The 22,092-nt window shown below is 43.6% G+C and overlaps 1 protein-coding gene across 1 annotated transcript in view; it reads right to left on the minus strand.

Moving 5' to 3' along the window:
• The window catches only part of PLXNA4 (plexin A4), a 439,477-nt gene that overhangs the window by 145,648 nt on the left and 271,737 nt on the right, over positions 1-22,092 (minus strand). Inside the window, exon 4 of the mRNA XM_085299727.1 lies at positions 19,680-19,780. Within this exon, the coding sequence (XP_085155853.1) occupies positions 19,680-19,780 (101 nt within the window). The remainder of the gene's footprint in view (positions 1-19,679; positions 19,781-22,092) is intronic.

Raw genomic sequence — 22,092 nt, forward strand, 5'->3', positions numbered from 1 at the left:
ACTTCACTTTTAGTACCTAACACGATGATGACATGTTCCTGCATGCACAGCTACTATTAAACAGGACTTTCTTTATTCAGCTCCATTGGCGAATTGCTAGTAGCTGGGGAGTTGCACTTGTTCATCCTGTGGTTGAATGTGTTCTAGCACAGGTTAAAAACTTTTCAGTGCTAAACCTTTCTTGTAATTTGAGTTAACTGGAACTGTAAAATGCCAGTCCTACTGCAAACAAGAACATTGATCTCCAGCATCTAATTGTGATCGCCTTTAGATAACGTCTTCCCCAGACACTAAATTTCTGATTACTTTTTCTCCTGACTTTATCAGCTTTCCCCATCAGAGGTGGGTTTTTTTTCTTTGCTTTGTTTTATTTTTCCCCCCAATAGAAGAAGAAAATCTTCCAAAATGCTATCTATGGCTTGCAGGCAAAATACCTTTGACCCAAGCCGTGGGTCATTTTATCAGATGTCGAAGAGATAGAGCAATGGCAAGCAGCCCAGAACACTGATCAGAAAGTCTGGTTCTGCTTATTAATTTGAACACCTGGCATTGGCTGTCTGGTGCAGTAAGGTCCATAATACGGATTCCAAATAATTAGAGGAAGGTCACAGGAAGGTACAGGCCTTCTCTGTTTACTGGAGCAGCCAGCTCAGGCCAACTGGAGGAGGAGCTGAGCTTGGATGTGCAAGGAGGCTCCCAGGCAGTGATTCGATAGGTAATTAAAATGTGCACAGCTCACATGTAGTTATTTAGTGATGTTACTCTACAGACTCCTCTGCTGGAGCAGCACTTTGTGAGAAAGCCATCACAAACAAGTCCCTGTTTCAACCTGGCAGTCTTCTACTCACTGGTCTGTGAACAATCCCCGAAATGACCCTGATTTTCACTTGTATTTCTATAATGAACTTGAACTGTTTGCTCCTTTTCACAGATACACTAACATTTACAGGGATTTCTGTCCATGGCCTTCCGAAGGAGCAAGTACCTGGTGGAAACCAATAGATGGTTGAGTGATGGTGCCAATTTGTAAAAGCACTTATACAGCCACAGAGGAAGCAGGGGAGACAAACTCAGAAAGCTTCAAAGGCATTTAAGAACTTCTCTCTTTTGGAGCAATAATCATGGTGCATCCTAAGAAACATACTACAGACACGGAGCTTCCCTTGTAATGCAGAATGAGAGCCTGTGCTACCAGCTACATCACTGACCTCAGGGCAAACTATTTCTGGCCTTGATGTTTGGCAGAAAATGCTTACTAGTAAACACTCCTATTGCTGAAATTTTCAAGGGAAGAGAAACATTTTTTCCACCTATTTCTAACACTGATAAAACTCATTCAGAAGGCCTCAGGAATAAGCGGAAACACACACAAAATAATGATACTGCAGATGTTAAATTGACAAGGGTGAAGTTCTGGCAGAGAAGGAAGAAGAATACAAGAATCACTCCTAAGAGTGGAGTTAGAGATAACACAGAGAAGAAAGGCTAAAAAAATAAAGACTGCCACAAACACTCTTGGAAATCTGCTTAAGATTTGGCTATTTCCATTAGTACCGAAGAATACTTATTTAAGAGTTGTTAGTTTGAAGATATCTGCAGCTTGGAGACAATGGCTTGACCTCTCAGGATCTAGCTGATTCTGCGCTCAAGCTAAAAGATTATGAACTCACAAAGAACAGCATCTGTCCAGGAGACAAAATAAGTAATATTATAAATAACAATAGAAAACAATAACTTGTTAGTGAACTGAAAGAATTATTTCCTTCAGCTAATATGTGCATTACATGGTGCTGTGTGATCCAGGCAATCAGTTCCAATTTCTATCCTGCTACCACTTTTTTTTTTCACTTGTAGTTTTCCTGCATCATTTCTGAAACAGCTCAGTCTCAGTTTGTGTTTACTCTATAAATTTCTTTCCATACTTTCACACTCAAATCATCAGCAATTATCACATGCAAAGAAAGAGGAACTTCAGCATCAAGAAATCAGTATCTGGATGCAGCTGTGAAAGTGGAATCAGCACTGGCAAGTCTGATCCCTCCTTGGCACACAAAACTTGTTTTATTAAATAACCCTCCCTTGTTCCCAGCCTGTACAGAATGGGTCCTGTCAACCCATCCAGTCTGTCCATCCTACAGCTCTCAGTGAACACTTGTCTCAGTGACAGTCAGTCCACATCCAGGTGAGATGCAATAACATCGGTATTCAGATATTTCTCAAAACTAGGAGGAAATAAGTCTCAGATCTAGAAGGATCCATTCACTAATTCCCAGAAGCCTGCATACAGCTCAGGGATTTCTCTGCCCTCCTATCTCTTATGACCTTGTCACAGTGACTGGCAGGCTGGATTTTAGACCAGCTCGTGGCTGTGACATTGACACACCTCACACAGGAATCATTTAGATGAGCAGATAAAGTTGCCATTCAAAATCCATTCTTAAAGCATCATCCATCACACAGCTAGATAAATTTGATAAATTCAACACATGTCTTCCCAGGATGTTTGGAGTAAATGCAGCTTTTTAGTCACTTCCCCCCAATCCCCCCGAATGGATAACCTGGCTAATACAGGAGAAACATCATTTGCCCAAAAGTCACATCATGTCTCAGTGGCAGATTTTTAAGTGGAAACCAGGAACCCTGACGCCTGGTCCCCAGGGAAAAGACCACTTCACACTAGGCTCACCATGACAACACTGGTGCAAACTTCACCAGCTGCAATCACAGGCAGGAAAACAAAGGATGAGGCAGAGGGAGACAGAAAAAAGGACTGACTAGAGATGGGCTGAGCACACATTTTAATGGGTATTCAGGCTCCCCGCTGTTGCTGCTGAAAGGCTTCTACAAAGATCTTGGCTTCCTCTTCGTGCAGTTAGTGAGCTAATCAAACATGATTCAGCCCCAGTGCTGGACTGCCGTCCAACAAAAGCTGCAGCCGATGAACAGGAGCTGGAGCTTCTTTGCAGGACCACAGGGCGGCTGAAGGGAAGAGAAACCCACCAATTCAGGCAACACAGGGCAATTGCCAAATATTGTCTTGCCCCAATGCCACGTCAGAGCCAAACTCATGTCCAAGTCATGTTGCCTACTGGGCAGGGAAAAGAGCAGTTTAGCAATAACTTCTCTACAAAGGGTACCCAGGCATAGCCTACATGGACCCACAGGGCAGGTCTACACGTCAGCCTCACCCTGCATTAACTGTGGGATAATTACTTGGTGTTGCACATATCTGAGGTTTCTTAACAGCTATACAAATACATAGTGAGAAGTCCTTGGAAATTCAGGAATATGGAAATTCCTGCACCAGTTTAGCCCAAATATCCATGTAGCCATTCATTCTGCCTCTGACTGTATATGGCAGCAGATATATAGGTGGAAAAATAAGGTAGAGATTATAGAGTGAAACTTTTCCTGTTTCAAAGTCCCGATGTCCAGAAAGCACTGCCTGACCTGGAGCCTGTAGTGATGTCATTACGATGAACAGCTCTCAACAGATCTTTCTTTCATTAATTTGCCTAATTGTTTCCCAGTGAAGTTATATTTCTGACCTCTATAATGTACTCCATAATGCTCCACAGCTGAATGATACATTATGTGAAAATGTCCTTTCTTCTGTTTATTTTAAAATTCCACTTGATAATCTCATATAGAGTTCCCTAGATCTTGTATTATGAAAAATGGTGAGTAATCATCCCCTATTCATTTTCCTCATTACACTCGTGATTGTCTGATTCTATTATAGCCGCCTCAGTCATCTCTCTTTTAAGATGAAAATTGCCAAGTCATACAATCTCTCCTTGTATAAAGACTATTAGAAACCTGTATTCCTGCTTCCCACAGTTCCCAATTCTTTCCTAGCTTGACTATATTCTTTTTAACTTGATATGATCAAAAATGGCTGGTGTATGCAGCACGGGAGATCACTACGGAATTACCCACATAATGATACTCCCTGTTTTGTTCACTGTTCAGTTCCAAAACATTCCTCGTATTATACACATCGTTCGGAGGTTTGCAGGGGATTGCCCAGACTGACTTCATGATCTCCTTCGCTAGCGAAAACAGCTAGAATTGATCCCTGAGCATCTAGAGCTAAAGCTGATTTTAACCTCTGTTTGTTACCTTTGGAGATATCAACTCTGAATTTCACTTGCTATTTTATTACTCTAATGCTCAGTATTGCACATTCCTTCTACAATTCCTTGCAGCCATTTTTATTTTTGACAAGTCCAAAAAAACCTCATGTCACTGGTTTCCTTTCCTGCTTCCCTCTTCACCCATTTCTCATTCATTTATAAGTATTGGAAACACATTCAGCAGAGATTCCTGCGGGGCCCCACTGGGTACCCCTTCCTCACATCGTGACCCTTTATTCCTGCTCTTTATTTCCCATCTTTGAACTGGTTACAAATCCATCAGAAGACTCTTCTTCCTGTCCCATGACAGCATAGTTTAAATTCTTTGCTGTGGGAAAAGTACTAATTCTTCTGTATTAAGCAGATCATCTGTATCACATGTTCTTTGTCTTATTTAAAGAAATATAATAGACTTGTGACATTGCACCCCCACCCTGAGTACATATTCACGTTCTTTCTGGTCTAGTCTTAATCATGATTCAATTAAAATGCCAGGTACAGAAGTCAGTTTTCTGGACTCAAGTTCTTGGACACTTTATGAGCCCAGCTTAAAAAACAATAACATATTTTTCACCTTCCAGTATCAACGACAGTGTGAGCAATGAGTTATACAACAGATTTAATAACGTAGCAATTTCATATCAGAGTTCTTTAAGAACCTTCCAGTGAATATCACTTTTATTAATTTGCTCTAAAACCATTTTTTTACTAGATCTTAAGTGTCAGACAGTTCCTCCAACATGTGCCCTTTAAAGAAAGTAAACTTCAGAGGAAACCTCATTAAGTTTTTAGTATTCATTTTTATGAGGTTAGCCATGTGTTTCCTATTTGGGCTGCCATATGATTGTTCTGAAATTCACGTGATAGAGGTAGTGATCTTTTTATTATTTCTTTTTCCTTTGAATGCAACTTCCATTTTGAATAGTGTCTCTTTAGCTTGCTTTTTAAGCAGGCTGTATTTTTTTTCATTTGCTTTAAGTGTCTTTTAGGTCTTTTTTTCATCGAGCATATAACTTTACAATAAGCCTCTTATATGATGTCTTATTATGCAGTCTCCAGGATACCATGAAGTACTCTAGCCATGCAGCTGCTCTTTTTAACAGGCTTCTTCATTTTTCTGTTGTTTCTGTTTTGAAGTTGAACTTCATTGTAATTTTTTTTTCTTGCTTTTTGCTTCCATAGGGTGCTGAATTTGAATACATTGTGGTCACTGTTACAGAGAGGTGCTTTGATAGCTATACCTTGAAACAGACCCTGTGAGGTCCTGGATATTAAATCAAGGCTTGCTTCTTTCTTGGTGAGTTCACAGGATATGAGCGCCAGGAGTTGTGACATTTGCTCCATGTATATGAGGATACTTGAAGTCTCTCATCACTGCATTTTCTGCTCTCACAACCTTTCAGCTTTCTCTCAGCGTGTTGCAATCATTTTCACCATCTTGATCAAGCGTTCAACAGAAGAGTCCTAACATCCCCAGGGATACCTTGTTGCTTGGGTACAGATTTCTTTGACTTCAAATTTTCTTTAATAGAAGACTTCTTTTCTTCATCATTTTGGCCTTTTCTGTTGTTTCTGTGTAATTTGTGGCACAGATTGGCTTCCTTCTATCAAGTTTGGGGAATTACCATTATATAAGTATCTTCATTTAAAGTAAAGTACTTGCATGTGCATAGGAGCAAGTATATATCTGATTTTGGTCTGATCTGACCATTTTCATATGCCTTGACTAACAGGGACATTTGTTGGGGCCAATTTTTGTTGTTTCCTACCTGCATTTTACCAAGTCCCAACCCAAAGAGTTTTCAAGGATAAAGAGTTATTATGATTACACTTCTAGAGGATGAGTCAAACTAAACTGTCAGTTTTCATTCAGTTTCATCTTTCAAAACCTCCCCCCAGCCTATTTTTTATTTAACTGGCAGCACTCTGGTTTCATCCTTTGTAGGCTCCCTTTCTTCTAAAAGGTTTCGTTCTTCCTCATGAACTCTTGCTACTCCATTTTTTAAAAATTGTGCATTGAGATTTTGTCTCTGTGACTTTTTTTCAGAAAATGCTCCATTAGAAGTCCTGGTCTTTAGCCTGTTATCTAACAGCTTCTGCTTTTCCTCCAGGATTTCCCTCTTACTTTCTCTTTGCAAATGGAAGCTGTGGCTGCACCCCATTAGTATGTTAAACAATACCAGGAAACATTCTCTGATCCTGGGGCCAAACGACGTGGTCTGGTCACATTCATGCTATGAAATGCTATTAACTTCCAAAACACCTAATGGAAATCCTCCCTGACTCATTTAATTCCCAAATCACATCCAGGAATTGTTTAAAGGAGCAATAGTTAGCCCAAGCCAAACTATATATTAAAAATTTTACAGTGTAGGTAATTGTGTTCCAGTATCTAACAATATTGCCTGGAGTTGCTTAATTCACTACTACAGATACAGGCTCTATGGACTGGGACCTTAGACTCCTCCTGTTGGAATCTGTCTAGGAGCCCTATGGGATCTCTCACGATGCGTCTGGCTACCTATCACAAAAACCCTCTGCCTGCTCTGGAGTCCCTCCAGGATTATGCCAATGTAACCCTGATCACATTTTCTGCTCTGTTTGTGTCCAAACTGTTTGGAAAAGTGAGCTAACCCTCATGCCAAGTATCCCAAGGGGGCAGTGGCAGGAAAGGGACAATAGCGCCAGCAAATTCCAGTCTACTTTCTGATAGATGTTTCATCTGCTAATAGCTCTAATATGAAACAGACAAGTTGCTATTTCAGATATTCAAAGATATACTGTAACACTGCTTGGTCTTAATTTGGGGCTTCAGCAAGCTATTGATTTTTTTGGTGCTTTATATCATGTTAACGATGTCATGATCATATCAGAGTAGCAGCATATTCCCAAAAAGCTACAGAGTCTGATATGTTTCATAGATACTGTTAGTATTAATTGATTTTGCTATCATTCATTCTACACGTTTTCACCTTTAAGGGTTTAAGGGTAGTAAATTCCTTAAATATCCAGGCAAAGTGAAAAAGTCAAAATATTTACTTCTCTTATTTTTTAGTTTGGAATGAGGGCAGCAGAGAAGACTGTCCATCTTCAACTCATCACAACTGATAGATTAAGTATAACACTCAGTAGCTGGACTGATGTTCCTGAGCAGCTCAAAAGGCAGTTGAATGATGTCTTATCAGTCAGCCAGATGAGTTTATGCCATGGGTCTGCTCTCCTTCCTTTCTCACCAGCCCCTGGAGATCCTCCATCAATTAAAGGTGGGAGGAAATCCTCAGGGTGAGTTTTATGCCCTTGGTCCTTAGAGCAGAAAGCAGAATGGAGAGCAGAGACTTAAATTTTGACCTAATACTAGTAAGACTTAAGTCCCCACTGTGCAGAAAACTGTGTTCTAGGAATACTCTAAGAGAGGTTGTAAAATTCAGATTCATACTCGAAAAGAACTTACACAAGGCAGTAGATTTAAGGTGAAAAAGTGTCATTCAACTTTCCAAGGTTCCACACACAATCAGCTACTTGCAGGCTTGTTTTCAGGACTGGGGTTGAGGATGACAGGTGAAAATAAGGCAGCAATTAGGTTGGTTCACTGTGCTCCACATTTTTGAGTCTCCTTGAGACTAGCACAGAGCTAAAGATCTTAGCAACCCTCCCAAAGTCATCCTCCTGCCATTACTAACTGGCTGACTCTTTAGAGACTCTGGGTCGAAGTCGGATCAGGAAGCCTGCAAAGGCTCAAGAGAAGCCACTGCTGGCTGAGCCACCTCTCTCACTGTCTCCAATGAAGATATTCAGTTCTGATAGCATCTTATCAGGCCAGGCAGCACTCACAGAGATGATGAGCTAGCAAAATAGACAAAAGCTATCTGAACTAAAATCCTGCCCCTTTGCTTTGCACAAAAGAAGGTAATGCTCATTCGGCAGGGTTGACTGACAAAAATGTGGCTGCCAGGGGGGTGTCTCATTGCCAGTTCTCAGCTCGGAGGGAAGGGAAGGCTCATGGGGGCTCATGTCTCTCTGCTACATTAGGAAACATCTGAAGCCTCCTCTAAGGGTCTAAGGACACTCACACTGCGAGAAAATAGTGACCTTCATATAGTTTCTTGGCTGATGGGAAAACTACCAGTGAGTGAGATCCAGCACAACATCCTCTAAGCTGTGAGAGCTTTCAGGCAGGTCACTCACAGGCAGGACACAAGAAGAAACTGCTTAAACCTCCTTCCAGCTCTGCAATGAAGCACAACGAGTCTGTTCTCCTTTGGTCACCTCCACTCCTAGCCTCTGAGCCATGAGAGTGGGACCCAATTAATGCAAGTGGGAGACTAAAGAGGCCTCACTTCACCCCCCCCCTCGCCTTTACTTCTTGACAGGGAAGGTTGTATCGTAAACAACTGAAGCACCTCAGCCTCCTTCCCACTCCTGCTGTGGGGACTACAGGGTCAGGGGAGATCAGGGTGTTGCATTGCATAGAAAAGGGCGGAAAGCTTCTCCACGTCATTCCCAGAGGAGATCCAGGGGCTGCCAGGAGCTGTGCTATCACACACAGCTTGGCACACATGATGGTATGATTTTGCACGGCACTGTCAATTGCAAGGGGGGAGAAGACCTCAGTGAGGCCTTACCACTTTCTGCTCTACTTTATTCAAACAGCTGCATCCCTCTGCTTTCCTCCCCAGACCGAGGAATCAAACAGAGCTGGAAACAGGAGAGAGAGAGACACACACAATCCCCATTTCCCCCCGCCCCCCAACCTGGGCTAAGCATCTGCAGTGAGCTAGCAAAGGAGAAGCCTTCCAGGCATGGGTGAGCTATATTGCGATTATTTTCTTAAAGTGTCTCAATTAAAATGTAGATCTCTTCTTCTGCCTGGGGCTAGAGGGGCAGGAGGCATTGGCAATGAGGCATGGGAGGGGGAAGTAAGACACAGGGGGTTGTTGATCCTTTCCTTTCTGTCCTGCCTGCCTTAACCCTTCCAGTACCACTTCTTCTTTAATGACCAGATAAATACAAAGGGTAGTTTGGGTATGCTCGGTGGGATTAAGCAAGGAATTACACAAATGTTTCTGTTTGGCCATATTGCTGCTGTTCCTTCTGTGTTAATCAAGCAACCTCAAAACTTCCTCACATACTTGTAAGATGAAATAATTATTTTTGAGCTGTATAGCCAGTACTATTTGTGAGCCTGCAGTCACCAAACCCTACCTCCCTACAGGACTTCTGCAACCTATTCACAGTCCAAGGAGCTTAGAGACATTGGACCTCACTGCCCCCTGCCATGAAGAACAGAGCTGTTACCTCCTCTTAAAGACAAGAAGTTGAGACCCGGGGAAATTAAGGATGGGAGCAATCTATAAGTTAGGCTCTAAGTTTGACATAATCATTTAGCTTTCCTCAATGGCTCATAAGAGAACCTGGCACTCCCAGGAGGTAATTCTCCCCACTGCCTAAAACACTTCTGTGGTGGAATAAATGAGCTTAGAATAAGTCCCTCTCTTGGCAGCTGAGGGAACTTGCACAAGAAACCTAGTGGTAGATGAGATAAATTCCATCCTAAATACCTTGTCCAAGATCAAGCAAGGTATCTATTGCAGAGTAGGTAAACTAATACTGATCTCCCTTGCCTGAAGAAAAAGCTTTAACTATTGTATTATTTTGGCACCCGTTTCTAAATTTATCAGGAGGTTCAGAACTAGTTTCTCCTTGTCAGAAATATGCCACAGCTTGATTGAAGTTGGCTGAATATTTTGCCTTCACTCCCATTCATTTCGCTAAAGCGGGGAATACGTTGCTACACTGCCTCAGACCTGCAGCCTACTCCAATTCCTGCTTTCTCATGATACTCACAACTACTCAAATCCCTTTAGCCAAATTAGACAGATTCATTCTCAAACTCCTGCACTCTGCCCTTGCAGACCTTTCAGCATTGCTGGTCCTCCTCAATAGATTTGTCTGTCCTGACTTTTCTTCTAGTCTTTGCTACAAGATAGTCAACCAAAAGATGTGCCAACTGGTGACACAGCTTCTTAGATGGTGCGGGAATATCATCAGAAACCTGCCCTTTCCCCACTTGCCAGGGGCTGGTGCATGCTGTACTGCATGACTCAGCCATGCCTGCTCGCAGCAGGGCTGCCCCAGGTACCAGTGGTGCATAAGGACATAGCTAGTGACACAAGAGTGTATGGCCCGGCCCATATGCCTGTCCAGCAGTGTGAATCGGGTCTTCCTTGGGGAAGGATGGGAAGAATAAATGTTTTCTTTGAATCTCCTAGTTCCTTGTGGCCAGTCCTGTTAGACACCTCAGCCTAGTTCTGTCTCCAGGGACAGGGCTCTATTAAAAATTTACCTATTACCCGTGGCAGAAATTAATTTGGTCCAATCTATGAAGCACTGGCAGGGGAGACAAGGGACATTATTCCATTTCCAGATCTGCCACTCATCTCTCAGATACCCACAATCAATGTACTTTTCCTCCTCTTTTCTTCTCGGTACGTGGCTGGCCGCACTGGGAAAGGGAGCTCAGTGGAGAGCTACAGTCTACTGTCACCAAGGGCTCGCTCTGCACTACCAAGAGAACCTGGCAGGGCTCCTTTCAAAGACACTTAATAGGAATGTTATGGTGAACATGAGGGAGGGATTTCTATATCTTGCATCAGGAGCAGAGATCAGGCATCTGCCCGGCTAGCATCTTTCACAGCAAGTAGAAACTGAGTTAAAATATCTGTGCCTTTCTTGGTAGATAGTTCCTGCTCTTGGTGTTGTATTATTCAAAAGCTGCTTGAGGACAGAATTGAAGGAAAAAAAAAAACAATGAAGGATGAGATGTTAAATAAGGCAGAATGATTAGTTGTTGAGATCTAGCCCTCAAATAAAAGAGGTCTGCATATTTTCAGGGAGAGGAGGAAAGAATTATGTTCCTAGCAGAACAAGAAGCAGAACAAGAAGTGCCCCCCACCAAAATACCAACATCAGGATGAAATTATCAGATCACACAGCTTGCCTCCATCTCCTGGACCAGACCTTACAGGAAGAAATGGTAAAACATCCCTGGCACAGAAGCTGGCCAGGAAAGGACTGCCTCTGTATCTCTGCTTGGTGGAAGGAGTGCAGAAGAGTGTGGGAACAAAAGTGAAAATTAAGGGCTGGGGACATGCGTGCAGATGGGAGACAGAGAAAGCACACAGGAATATTTAGTGGTAGGTCTCTGAATGTGACAGAAAACTGCAGAAAGTGGGAGTGTGCAACGTAAAATGGTAGATTATGCTTATGAGTAAGGGTGTATGTATGTGCAAAAGAGTTATGGAGAACATGAGTCCAGATACAAAAGATATCTTAAAGGCTCCCTCCACTTTTGCTTAGGAAGAAAAGCTTCCTGATTCCCTCTATTCCTTTCTGAGACCTGTCGTAAGTTTGACGCTGTTAAGAAGATGAAACACCACAGAAAAAGTATGGTCCAAGGCAAGTACGCCCTCGCTCTGGCAAAACTCATCTGCAACGTCATTTTCCCACGTTGGCAGATCATTGGCTGCAGAGACACTAGGGAGTGTCTGGTGGTGAGACAGACAGCAATTCCCTGCAAAGAGCACAGCAAGTGAGCCCGAGGTTCCCAAACCAGCCAGCCATCACCACATTTGCTGAGTCCACTCCGGGCATGGCAGAGCTTTGCAGGAAAGAGCTCAGGCTTGCTGCAAATTAGGGCCATGGAGGAATTTAAAATTCTGGAGTAGACTGAGATTAGCTCAAGTTGCAAAACCCAGCCTTGGATTTTAGTCAGACTCTGAATTCATGGGGAGAGAACATCCTGAGCAGGGCTTTGAGTCAGACAAGGCTCCATTTCACTGCCCACACACAGGTGTCTAACATCATTTGAGATGATCTAAGGACCCCAGCTGGCCCTCATATTACCCTCCAGAGGAAATGGGTCTGTAGTAGGCTCTTTGTCTTATTTGCTAGCCCCATATGAACTTCTCAGATATCCTGGGGCAAACAGCTGTGGATGGGCAGCTGAATCAAGTCCTTTGCACAGTATTCAACTAATAAATTAAAACATCTAAATTCAAAGTCTATTTGTATGTCTCTCCATACATCTGTGTTTAGGCACTTGAATTATATCCTTAGGTTGTTGCTCTGTATCTAGGTCCTTTTATTAGCTCTGTCAACCTCAACTTTATAATCTATGCCAGGGTACACTCCTTCTCTATGGCAGCAATGCAACTTTGGATCTCAGATTCAGTGGACATTTGACAAGCTTTCTAAGCTGAGCAGTATGGCTATACAACTTTCCTTGTCTCTGTTCTCTCCTGAGCAATTACCTAGGTATGTACTGTGAGATATCTAGATCTAGCAGCCACCTAAGTTTGATGTGTAGTGTCCCCTTAGAGCAGGGGTGATCCTAAGGTGATGAAGATGTGCCCCTTGTGAGGTCCCCAGGAGGAAGAAGTCCTCTAGAAGGTCTAGTTATTACTGAATGCCATGACCTCTCAACCAATGCCCTGGCATGTGAGTCTTATTTTCCAGCCCATGACAGACAGAGAAGAAGGAAAATCAGAGATATTTCCCTGCAAAGGCTGAATTTGCTGCAGTCCTAAATCTGAGCCACCAGTGTTTTTTGTTCTCAAGTCTTTGAGTCTTTTCCTGCAACTGCACCTCTTTGTTATTGCAGCTCATGCAGCCCTTCACTGCTTTGCTGATATATATCATCTCCATCCCATCATTACACAATTCTGTGGTCTCAAAATTTTCTTTCTTCATAATGCTTCTTGCTCCTAAGAGGAGCTGACAAAGGGACTGTGTCTGTGATGGAGACAAATCCCAAGTAGGACACCAAACTCACATGGCTCCATCGACAAAAAGCTTCTGCTGGAACCCACTGCACAAACTAATTATCTTCCCGCCCCTCCCTACTGCCCTCTAGCAAAATAAGCTAATCAAGGAAGAAGGTTGTTATCCAAACGCATTTACCACACACCTGCATCTTACAGTCACAGTGCCCAGTGCTGTCCCCGAGTTGCCTCAGGCAGCCATGGCCAGGGAGATAATCAACCTGTGAAGGGCACAGCTCAGCCCTGCACTGCTAGTTAGACCAGAGACACAAAAGCACTCCCAAGAGGGACAAAATGGCACGTAAGAAACGGAAGGCCATTGACCCTGATGGATGCAAAATGTGCAGGTACAGCAGTGGGTTGGCTCTCTGGGACTGGTGATTGACTGTTCTGCTAAAAGGCATGGGGCCGATCCAGAGTAGTTTGCTCTATGTCATCACCCATTGGTAGCGAGATGGGATTCCCAAGAGCCTCAATTACATTCAGGGCTTTATTCCCATCAAAAGGCATGCTTCCTGTCCCAAGAACTTCCTCTTGCTTTCTGGACTAAGAGCCCTTATCTCGTTTCAAAAGGCCATTGGAAAGCTGTCAAATTTGGGGCTCTTTCCTCCGTACCAAAGGAGAGCCAATGCCCAGGTGTGAAATGATGGGTACTTCAGCTATACCTCAGCAGACAGATTAAAGATGATTTAGGCTCAATGTAGAATACTTAATGGGCCAATGTCACTCCACAGAGCCCCCCTGCTGTCCACTTCCCTCTGTGCAAAGGCTAAAATGCCATCTCCAGTTTCAGTAACTACCTGAGAAGAAGTGGGAATCATTCTGTGCCAAGACCAATTGTGGGAAGATGACTCCACTTTCCCTTGCTATCAGATGGAGAGCTTCACAGGCCATGTGTATTGCTGTCTGAGCATCAGCTGTGACCTGAGAAGACTCAAATTAAGCCCTCTTTAGAAACAAGGCACCTGGACAGCTGGTTCACTTCTAGCTTTGCCACCACTGACTGGCAGTGCTAACACTGCAAGTTAACTACATGGAGACTTTCAAATCAAAAGAAAGATTTCAAACTTCATAAACAYATATATATATATGCTTTCAGACTCTCTCTCTATATATATATCTACGCATATATTTATATATACACAAATCATTTGTGTTTTTCTGTCCATAATGGACCTGATAGCTCTTATTCTACCCTAAAGCCTCCCACTGCAATGAGAAATGCCCCCAAATACCTCAAACACACAAGAGCATCTGAACACAGCAATAACAGTTGCTCTGAGCTTCCCCTCTGATGGGGAAGTACCAGTCCACCTGGCTAAGAGCTTCCAAGACGATGTAGGATTTGAGTTGGAGACCATTTGCTGCTCATGTGTCTGATTCATTCTTAAGAAGATTGGGACAACTGACGCATCTCTCTAGAGGGTCTCCCTGGTCTTTGAAGGCACTGAGGGCTGACCCACTGCAAGATAACACTGAGGCAGGAGAGACTACAGAAAGATTCTCCTATAAAGAAAAGATCCCAATCACAATTGTCCAGATATTTTCATCATGGCCAACAAATGCAAAATTTTATTTTTACCACAAAATTGTTATTATCATAATTTATTGCAACTTCTTTTTTTTCAATTTTGGCATCTTCAAATTGCTACTGCTCTGAAGGGATTCCAGTTTGCACTTTGGGACAAAACAGCATAGAGAGCACAAAACAAGTATAGCTCAGGACTTGATTTCTTGCAGTAGAAGCTGAAGGTCCATAGGACCTCCCAGGCTTTTGCAGGAATAAGTAAATCCCACTCTTTCAACTATCTATCGGAGCTCAGAGTGATACAGTATTCTCCAAAAATGAGCTGGCTCAGGTGGGTCCCTCAGCCTGATCCATACTGCCCTTCCCAGTGCCCCTTCCCCATTCCAAATCTGAGACATCCTCCTTCGCCTACAGAAGTGGAGGAAAAGACTGGAAAGAGAGAGAGGAGGGGAAGGGAGAAATAAAGAGACAGCCTCAGCCTGAAAGACAGTCTCAATCTTTCATCAGACAAGAAATCAAGCAAGCAAAAGATCCGTCAAAAAAGGTCTTATTGCAGAATCTGTAGACAGCTTAGGTTACTCGAGACTCTCTAGTGGTTTAGAAGACTTTGACCAAGAAAGTTAAAGCCAGGGACGATCAATGAGACTCTGCAAGCACCATCGCATCAGGTTACCTGCTGAGACGAGACAGCAGGAGCTGCACTTTGTTCCATTTTTATTTTTTTCTCTTGGTCTGGCAATCAGTCTGAGGAGAGATAACAAATACCCCCCACACACACACCATACTAGTCTCTCACTCCCCAGGAAACAACTTGTTTAAGTGCTGTTTCCCTTCATATTGTGTTAGAAATGCGTATTTTAACTTCTGTGTGCAACCATATGGTAGGTAGGGAAGAGAGAGAAAGTAGGAGGCAGGAGAGAGCAACTGCCCAAATACCCCAGAATACATGGTGTTCCCCCCCCCAGAAAAGCCTTCATATGGCTTCTCTGCTGTCTCATAAATGCCATCTCCTCTGCCACAAATTTACAGATAATCTGTGGCCAAGTCAACCTGAGAAACTGTGGATAACAGATCTTGACCATTCCCTGACCAAAGGGGTCCTGAAGGATGGTTGGAGCTGCTGGAAGAGCCTCAAAGGACATGTGCAGCCCCTCACAGACAAGTAGAGGAGAGCAGATCCGACATCCTGATTCTGCTCTCTCCATGGCAGGACTGGGCAGGGATGGAAAGGAAGAGAGCCTTCTTTCCCTGCTCTGCAAATATCAGTTCCTCCAAACCAAAGGCATTTGTTGAAGGTTTGCTTAGCCAAGTCTCCAGGGTGGGTAAAGACTTCTGAGGGAGTGAAGGGAGGGAGGAAACAGCAGATGTACAAATGTTTCATTTTAATGTGTTTGAAGGAAAAAAACTAAAGCAAGTAATGCTTCGTGTTAGGATGACTTTTTATTTTGAAATTTTAAGCAGTTTGCTAAAAGCTAAAAGAGAATTCCCAAGTAAGAACTACTGTGGTCTAAATGAATCATTCTGGAATTACTAAACTGCAGCATCTATGTTAACCCCTTTTGAAATGATTTTAAAGGACACATTCATATTAAAAAAAAAATTGTCCCATTTCATATCATAAATCCTCCCTGAAATGGGGATCATTTTCCTCTCTGGTTGTAGCTAATGACCTCATGGTCAATGAATTGCCCTAACAGCAGGAGCAGATCACTGACCAGAAGGAGGCAGCCAACATGATGGCGACTGAGGTAGGTCTCCTCTGCACCCGGTGAGGTCAGTACAACTCCCCTTTACGAAGCATTGCCTGCCCCTTTAGGGGATGCTGCTGTTCTTATGCTCCAAATACCCTTTCTGCAGGCAGCTGGGGTGTCCAGCACAACCCCAAGACTTTCATTCCCCCCAGTAGCCCCCGGATCAAGCCCACGACATTGCTGTGACCTTGTGATTGGCCTTGCAGCTCCAGCTGCCTTCTCTCCCAGGCACCGAATGTCTCCATGCCAGCTATTAGCTTTTCAGACTGATTCCTCCCCCCAGCTCCCACCCCAGCCCCTGGCCCTCCCTGGAGACACATGCAGCAACCGAGCACCACATTTTTCAATTTACACCAACTAAATGATTCATCGCAGCCTAAAGAGGCCTGAACGCAGCCCAGGAGGGGAGCTGAGCTATAGCAGGAAAGGGGAGGGGGGACAAAGATCGGGACTAGAGATACGGCAATGAAAAGCTCCAGTAACCTGCTCTGTAGCGGCTCTCCACTTCTCCTAGCAGGAGCCAACCAACCCCCCCTCCTTTCTTCTGCAGCTGTCTGTGGGTCTGTCTGTCTCTTTCTCTCTCAGTGGAATCGGGTTTCTCGATGTAAAGTTAGGACACCGGAGCCACGGAAATCGATTCCCGAGTCCTGGCACGCCGCCCCTCGTACAGGCAGTCCAGCTCAGCCACGAGACGCTGGATGCAAAGCCGTCCCCAGACACACTAACTCCTAACCCTCTTGTGTGGCGGGAGGTTGGGATAGCTCAAAAATGGGGGCTTGGGGAGAAGGGCCAGTGTCAGACCTTAATTCATGAATCCCAATATAACAGTGACCAGCATGGTAGAGACAAAAAGGCAAATACTGTAGCCACCAGGAAGATATCTGGAGTTTTCACCTGTTTTGCAGCCTACCAGTGTCCCTTTTGATGGTTTGTACTGGAGAGGAAGGATGTGAGCTATGCTCACAGGAGATCTGGATTCCAGTCCCACTCTTGCAGGTCAGGTATTAGACAGCCCATCTGCACCCTCTGGCCTTCCTTAAAACAGCTACTACTACTACAGCATGGCTGGATTCAGCTGTGCACCATAAAGCCATTGAGATTGCTCACCGAGAGGGAAGAGAGAAAGTTTAGCACTCAGGAGAAAGTGTTATGACACATTTTCCTTGAGATCTTTGTGCAGGAGTTACTGACAATGCACTGAATTCAAGGAAAAGTTTGTTAATGCATATTAAGGGGTTCTGATGTCTAATGGCAATAAGGACCTGGGCATTATGGCACTGTTACCCTGGATATTCTTCATAGCCAAATGCTACCAAATGGGATCCAATTGGCCCTTCTGCTTTCATGGCTATCTTGGAGGATGAAGAAACTGAGACCTAGAGAAGAATATGTGGGGCTGCACTGAAGTCTCCTTCCAAACTAGGACTGGAAGCCAGATTTCTTGACTTCAGTTGAAAGCAGGAGAAATGGAAAGACTTTGGAGTGGGATTTTACAACATTTACTTTCCATCTGCTTCAAAAATCCACAGTGAATTAATTCTATTGGTCCTGGGTACATAAATAAGAGTAATTTCTGGTTTACAGATGAGGAAACAGAAGTTAAGAGACCAGAAGGGAGAGGACCTGGATAGCTTACTGTCCCTCAGATCTGGACTGTGAGGCCTGACTTTCCTGGAAGAAGAGAGTGAGCATGGGATCCTTGTTCTAGTCAAGACAGCTTGTCACCAGCCATCACGTATCTTTCACTATTTCACAATGAGCTGCCGGGTAATTTGCAGTTGTCTCTGCCCCTTACCCCTCCTTTGGGGGTTTTATTGCTGTGTATATTGCTTGCTTGTTGCCACACACCCTGGACAGCAGGAGATGAAATATCTAGAACTGTTGTGGGTCAATCAACAGCCAACACCATGCTTGCCTATTCTTTCATACAGTATGTACTACCCCCTTACTAACAGCAAAACATACAGTGCTCTGTGGGATGGATACAGGGTAAAATAAGATGGAAGCATATCAGAGCTATGTTTCAAATGAAAATATCCTCAGGTCAGCAGGGCTGAGGATGAAAGCTACATAGGTTCATGCCTACAAGACCGAAGTTCAGACTTGGTTTGCCAAGGATCGCTTGAACAATTCCAGATCTACAATTAAGTAGACTGTTACGGTATTGTTTGAGGTTCACACAATCTAAAGAGCTTCCACCTGTGCAAAAGGGTTGGGATATGGAACAGGTTTGTTCCCCATTCTGTTCCAGAAAGGAAAAGTACCAGCAGGGATTATTACAACTGGATCATTGTCTCCACAGGGACAAATTGCAACAAATCAGGAAGAATTTCAGAGGTGATCTCAGTGGGAGAAGACAGACACAATGCAATAGCGTGGTCCATCAGAATAACCATCTGTCTCCGTCAAGCACACTGAGACTTGGAGTGACAGCACGCTGTAGAGCCACACTCAGTTGGAGATGGTTAGACATATCCTATGCACTTTCCAGCTACTGTTTCTGCTAAGAGGTTCTCGGCAAATGAGGTCATCCTGCCACTCTTAGCCAGGAGCTCAGCCAACCTGACACCTCCCTCTCTACAGCTTTGACTGAGGGCTCTCTGCAGGAGGCGATCACTGGCAGTGAGGGCTGCAAGAAGGAAACTTCAAAAGGAAAGCCACCATTAAAATGCCAGGACCAGATAAAGGCAGCATGATAATCTCCCAGTTCTGACGACATCTCTACTGCAGCTCCTAGAGAGTTATTGGATAAGGTAATATAGTACAGCAGGACTCCATCAGGACCACTTCTCTGGTGGGATAAGGTCCCCTCTTGGTCTATTATACAGAAAATCAGGGGTGTAGATACAGTCAGCTTTGCTCAGCATCCTGACCAGATAAGTCAAATGAGCAATGCCAGCACAGCTGAGTTGACCCAGAGAGGACTAACACTCATCTTCAGGATTAAAACCTTCCTATACTGAGGTAACAGGTCATAAGGTACCCTTGGAATATACCTTGGGTTGGATCTTCTGGTGTTTAAAGGAGCTGGGTGCTGATCCTCCTCAAAGGGCAATGGAAACCAAGATAAGTATGAAAGAGGAGAGATTCAGACCTGCAGTAGAAAGCTGTGGTTGTTGAGATATTTCTCTGAGCTTGGCTTTATTCAAGGTGACTTAACCAATGCAAACAAGGAGATATTTGTCCCCTGAAGAGGAATGGCAGGAGGGTTTGATTCAAAGCACATTAGAGTGGATACATGTTCTCTTGGTGAAGTCAACAGACTGTGGATCAGGTGCTTTAGGAGATCTGACAAGTCTCTACTACTCTTCTCTTTCCTTCTTGTCAAAAAAATGCTTTTTGAGACATCCATTTACAGCTTACCATGTGTTAGAGCTGCTGGTGAGGGAACTTGGCTGGGAGAAAAGCAGGGCTGGGATAATGACAAACACTGTCAGGTACTTACGTGTTGTGAAGCACACACCATCCACAGTGAGGGTCACCTGAGCCCAAGCACTCACTGCAGGTCTCGTACTGGCTACACGACTCCACAGGCACCTGGGTGAGCTGGAGAAGGAAAAGAGAGAAGCTGTCAGGCTTTCTACACAGCTCTGCAACCACCCTAATGACTTAGTGGAGGTATCATCCCCCCCTACTTTATCCCCTGGTGACTGTCCTCCCACAGGGGATATTCCTGCAGAGCTTAGGAGGCCGGGAGCAGAGGGAGTGCAGTGGGGTGTACTCTGAATAAAGCTGCAGATTTCTGCAGAGTGCAACCTGATGTAATCCTGTTCAGATCAGCACCTCCCCTGTGACCTCCCCCTCTTTCCCAAACTCTCTGATGCACTTCATCGTCAGGCTGTCTCACTCGCACAGTTTTAGGAGGATTCAGCAAAACATCCTGCCTGCCTAGAGATCACTGCTCCATAAAGCCCAAACAGTTATGAACTAGCCCAGTTTCAGTTCCCATCTAAGACTCAAATGGGAATGGCTGCAGCAAGCCCTTAACACAGACATCTCCTTCATGTCTCCTGAAGGCCTGTAGCAACCTTGCTGCCCTGTGTGATCGTCTGCCGTAGGTGTGACTCGCTGTTTCTCAGCATTCCCCTATGTTCTGGTTACTGATTGCATCACTTTCCGGCTCCCTGGAGGAGACAAGGTCTCATCGTGTCTTTGTGTCCTGTTGCCACTGGTCCCAGGAGAGCGATGTCTCTACATCCCATTGCCCATGTGCCTTTCCAACCACAAGTGCTTCCATCCCCAGAGAAGGTGCTCCAACAACAAAAGGGATGAGGGTACCAGCCCAAGTACTGAATCAGCTTGCTGTCATCCTGACTTTGCAGCATTAGAAGCGGATCTGAAACACCCATCTATTGCTAAAAAAATACATTTTACTATATTTCTTTTTTTTATTTTTCTTTCTTTCTAATTAAAGCATTTCAGTCAGAGATTGCAGAGACAGAAGGAATTGCTTTGCCTGACCTCCTGTCTCATGGACCAGAGCCTTTTGATTCCTATTGTAAGCCTCTTACTTCTTTTGAAGCCAAACAGACAGTTTGGTCCAATGACCTGGTAGTCTCTTTTCCACTGAAAAAGCTTCAGAGATATTCTATAATATACAGCCAATTGCCAGTGCCTTCACCCCAGCTCATGTCAGCAGGGAGAGTTTATGCCTTCAGATGATATAGTGTAGTATTATCCTGATGAAACACTACTGAGATCTGCCAGCTATAAACTGCAGAACAATTACTAGTGACAGATGACAAGAGAATACACCTGGATCTTAGTGACAAACTTTTGCTTGGTGCAACATTCAGGAGGGTTTGAACTGCAAAGTGACTGATTAGGATCCATTCTGACTGTGTCTGCAAATGAAACAGGAGCGGATTTTTTTTAAAATATATATGTGTAAAGAAAGAAGGCTGGCGAAGGGAAGGAAGAGGAAGTAAGAAGAATCACAAGCAAAATTCCACAGTATTTATGAAGATCTTTTCTGTTTTGTATCAGCAATTGACTTCCTAGCCCCTAGAGAGACATCCCACATGGTAGTAGGTAGTCTATGCAAAAACACTTAAAATCTGTATTTTTATTTGTAGCAGTTAGCACTAGCTTTAGTGAATTTAAATACAATTATGATGAGATCAGTTTATTCGTTGTATCATTGCCTGTGTTAAGTATCCCAGAGAAACAAACCATGGCTGCCGAAAGCTTTTAAGGACAAAGGAAAAACGTCAAAAAAAAAAAAAAAAAAAAAGAAGAAGAAGAAGAAGAAGATAAAGATAAAGGAAGCTGGAAACTTTTGTTCAATGAACTTTCTTGAATTTAATCTGCAGTCATGATCATAAGAACTTACTCAGGGCAGACCACAGAGTAATGAAAATGAGAAGATCAAAATAGGGCTCAGGTTATGCAAACTTCTGTAAATATCAAGGACTTCCAAAATTAAGACCACATGGGCATGAATGCAATTATTCCACCATCCTTAGTCATCAGAGCAAGAAGTCATCAGAGTAACAGCTCATCAAATCTAAACTTTGGTATACTTCAGGATTTCACCCATTCGGACTTATATTGAATCCAATAGTCACTGTTTCTTTGCAATCCAATTTCCAGAAAGACACACATTTTCAACATAAAGACATCAAAAGATGGAGACTCTATCAATTCTTATGTTGGTCTTTTCCACCTGTTAGTTCCACCTGGGAAAAATGTATTATGAATTATTTCTCCTTGGTCATATCTAGCTTGACTATGTCTCCACTGTGAACATAACAGTACTTGTAGAAGCATTACATAAGTCGTGTCTGAAAGACTATAGATCTGCCCCTCCTTAATCCAGATGCAATCGGTTGTGTAATCTCCGTTTTGCAAGTAAAACT

This window comes from Rhea americana, unplaced genomic scaffold, assembly GCF_003343005.1.
Source record: "Rhea americana isolate MKP2758 unplaced genomic scaffold, rheAme1 scaffold_1, whole genome shotgun sequence".
NCBI classification, from domain to species: Eukaryota; Metazoa; Chordata; class Aves; order Rheiformes; family Rheidae; genus Rhea; species Rhea americana.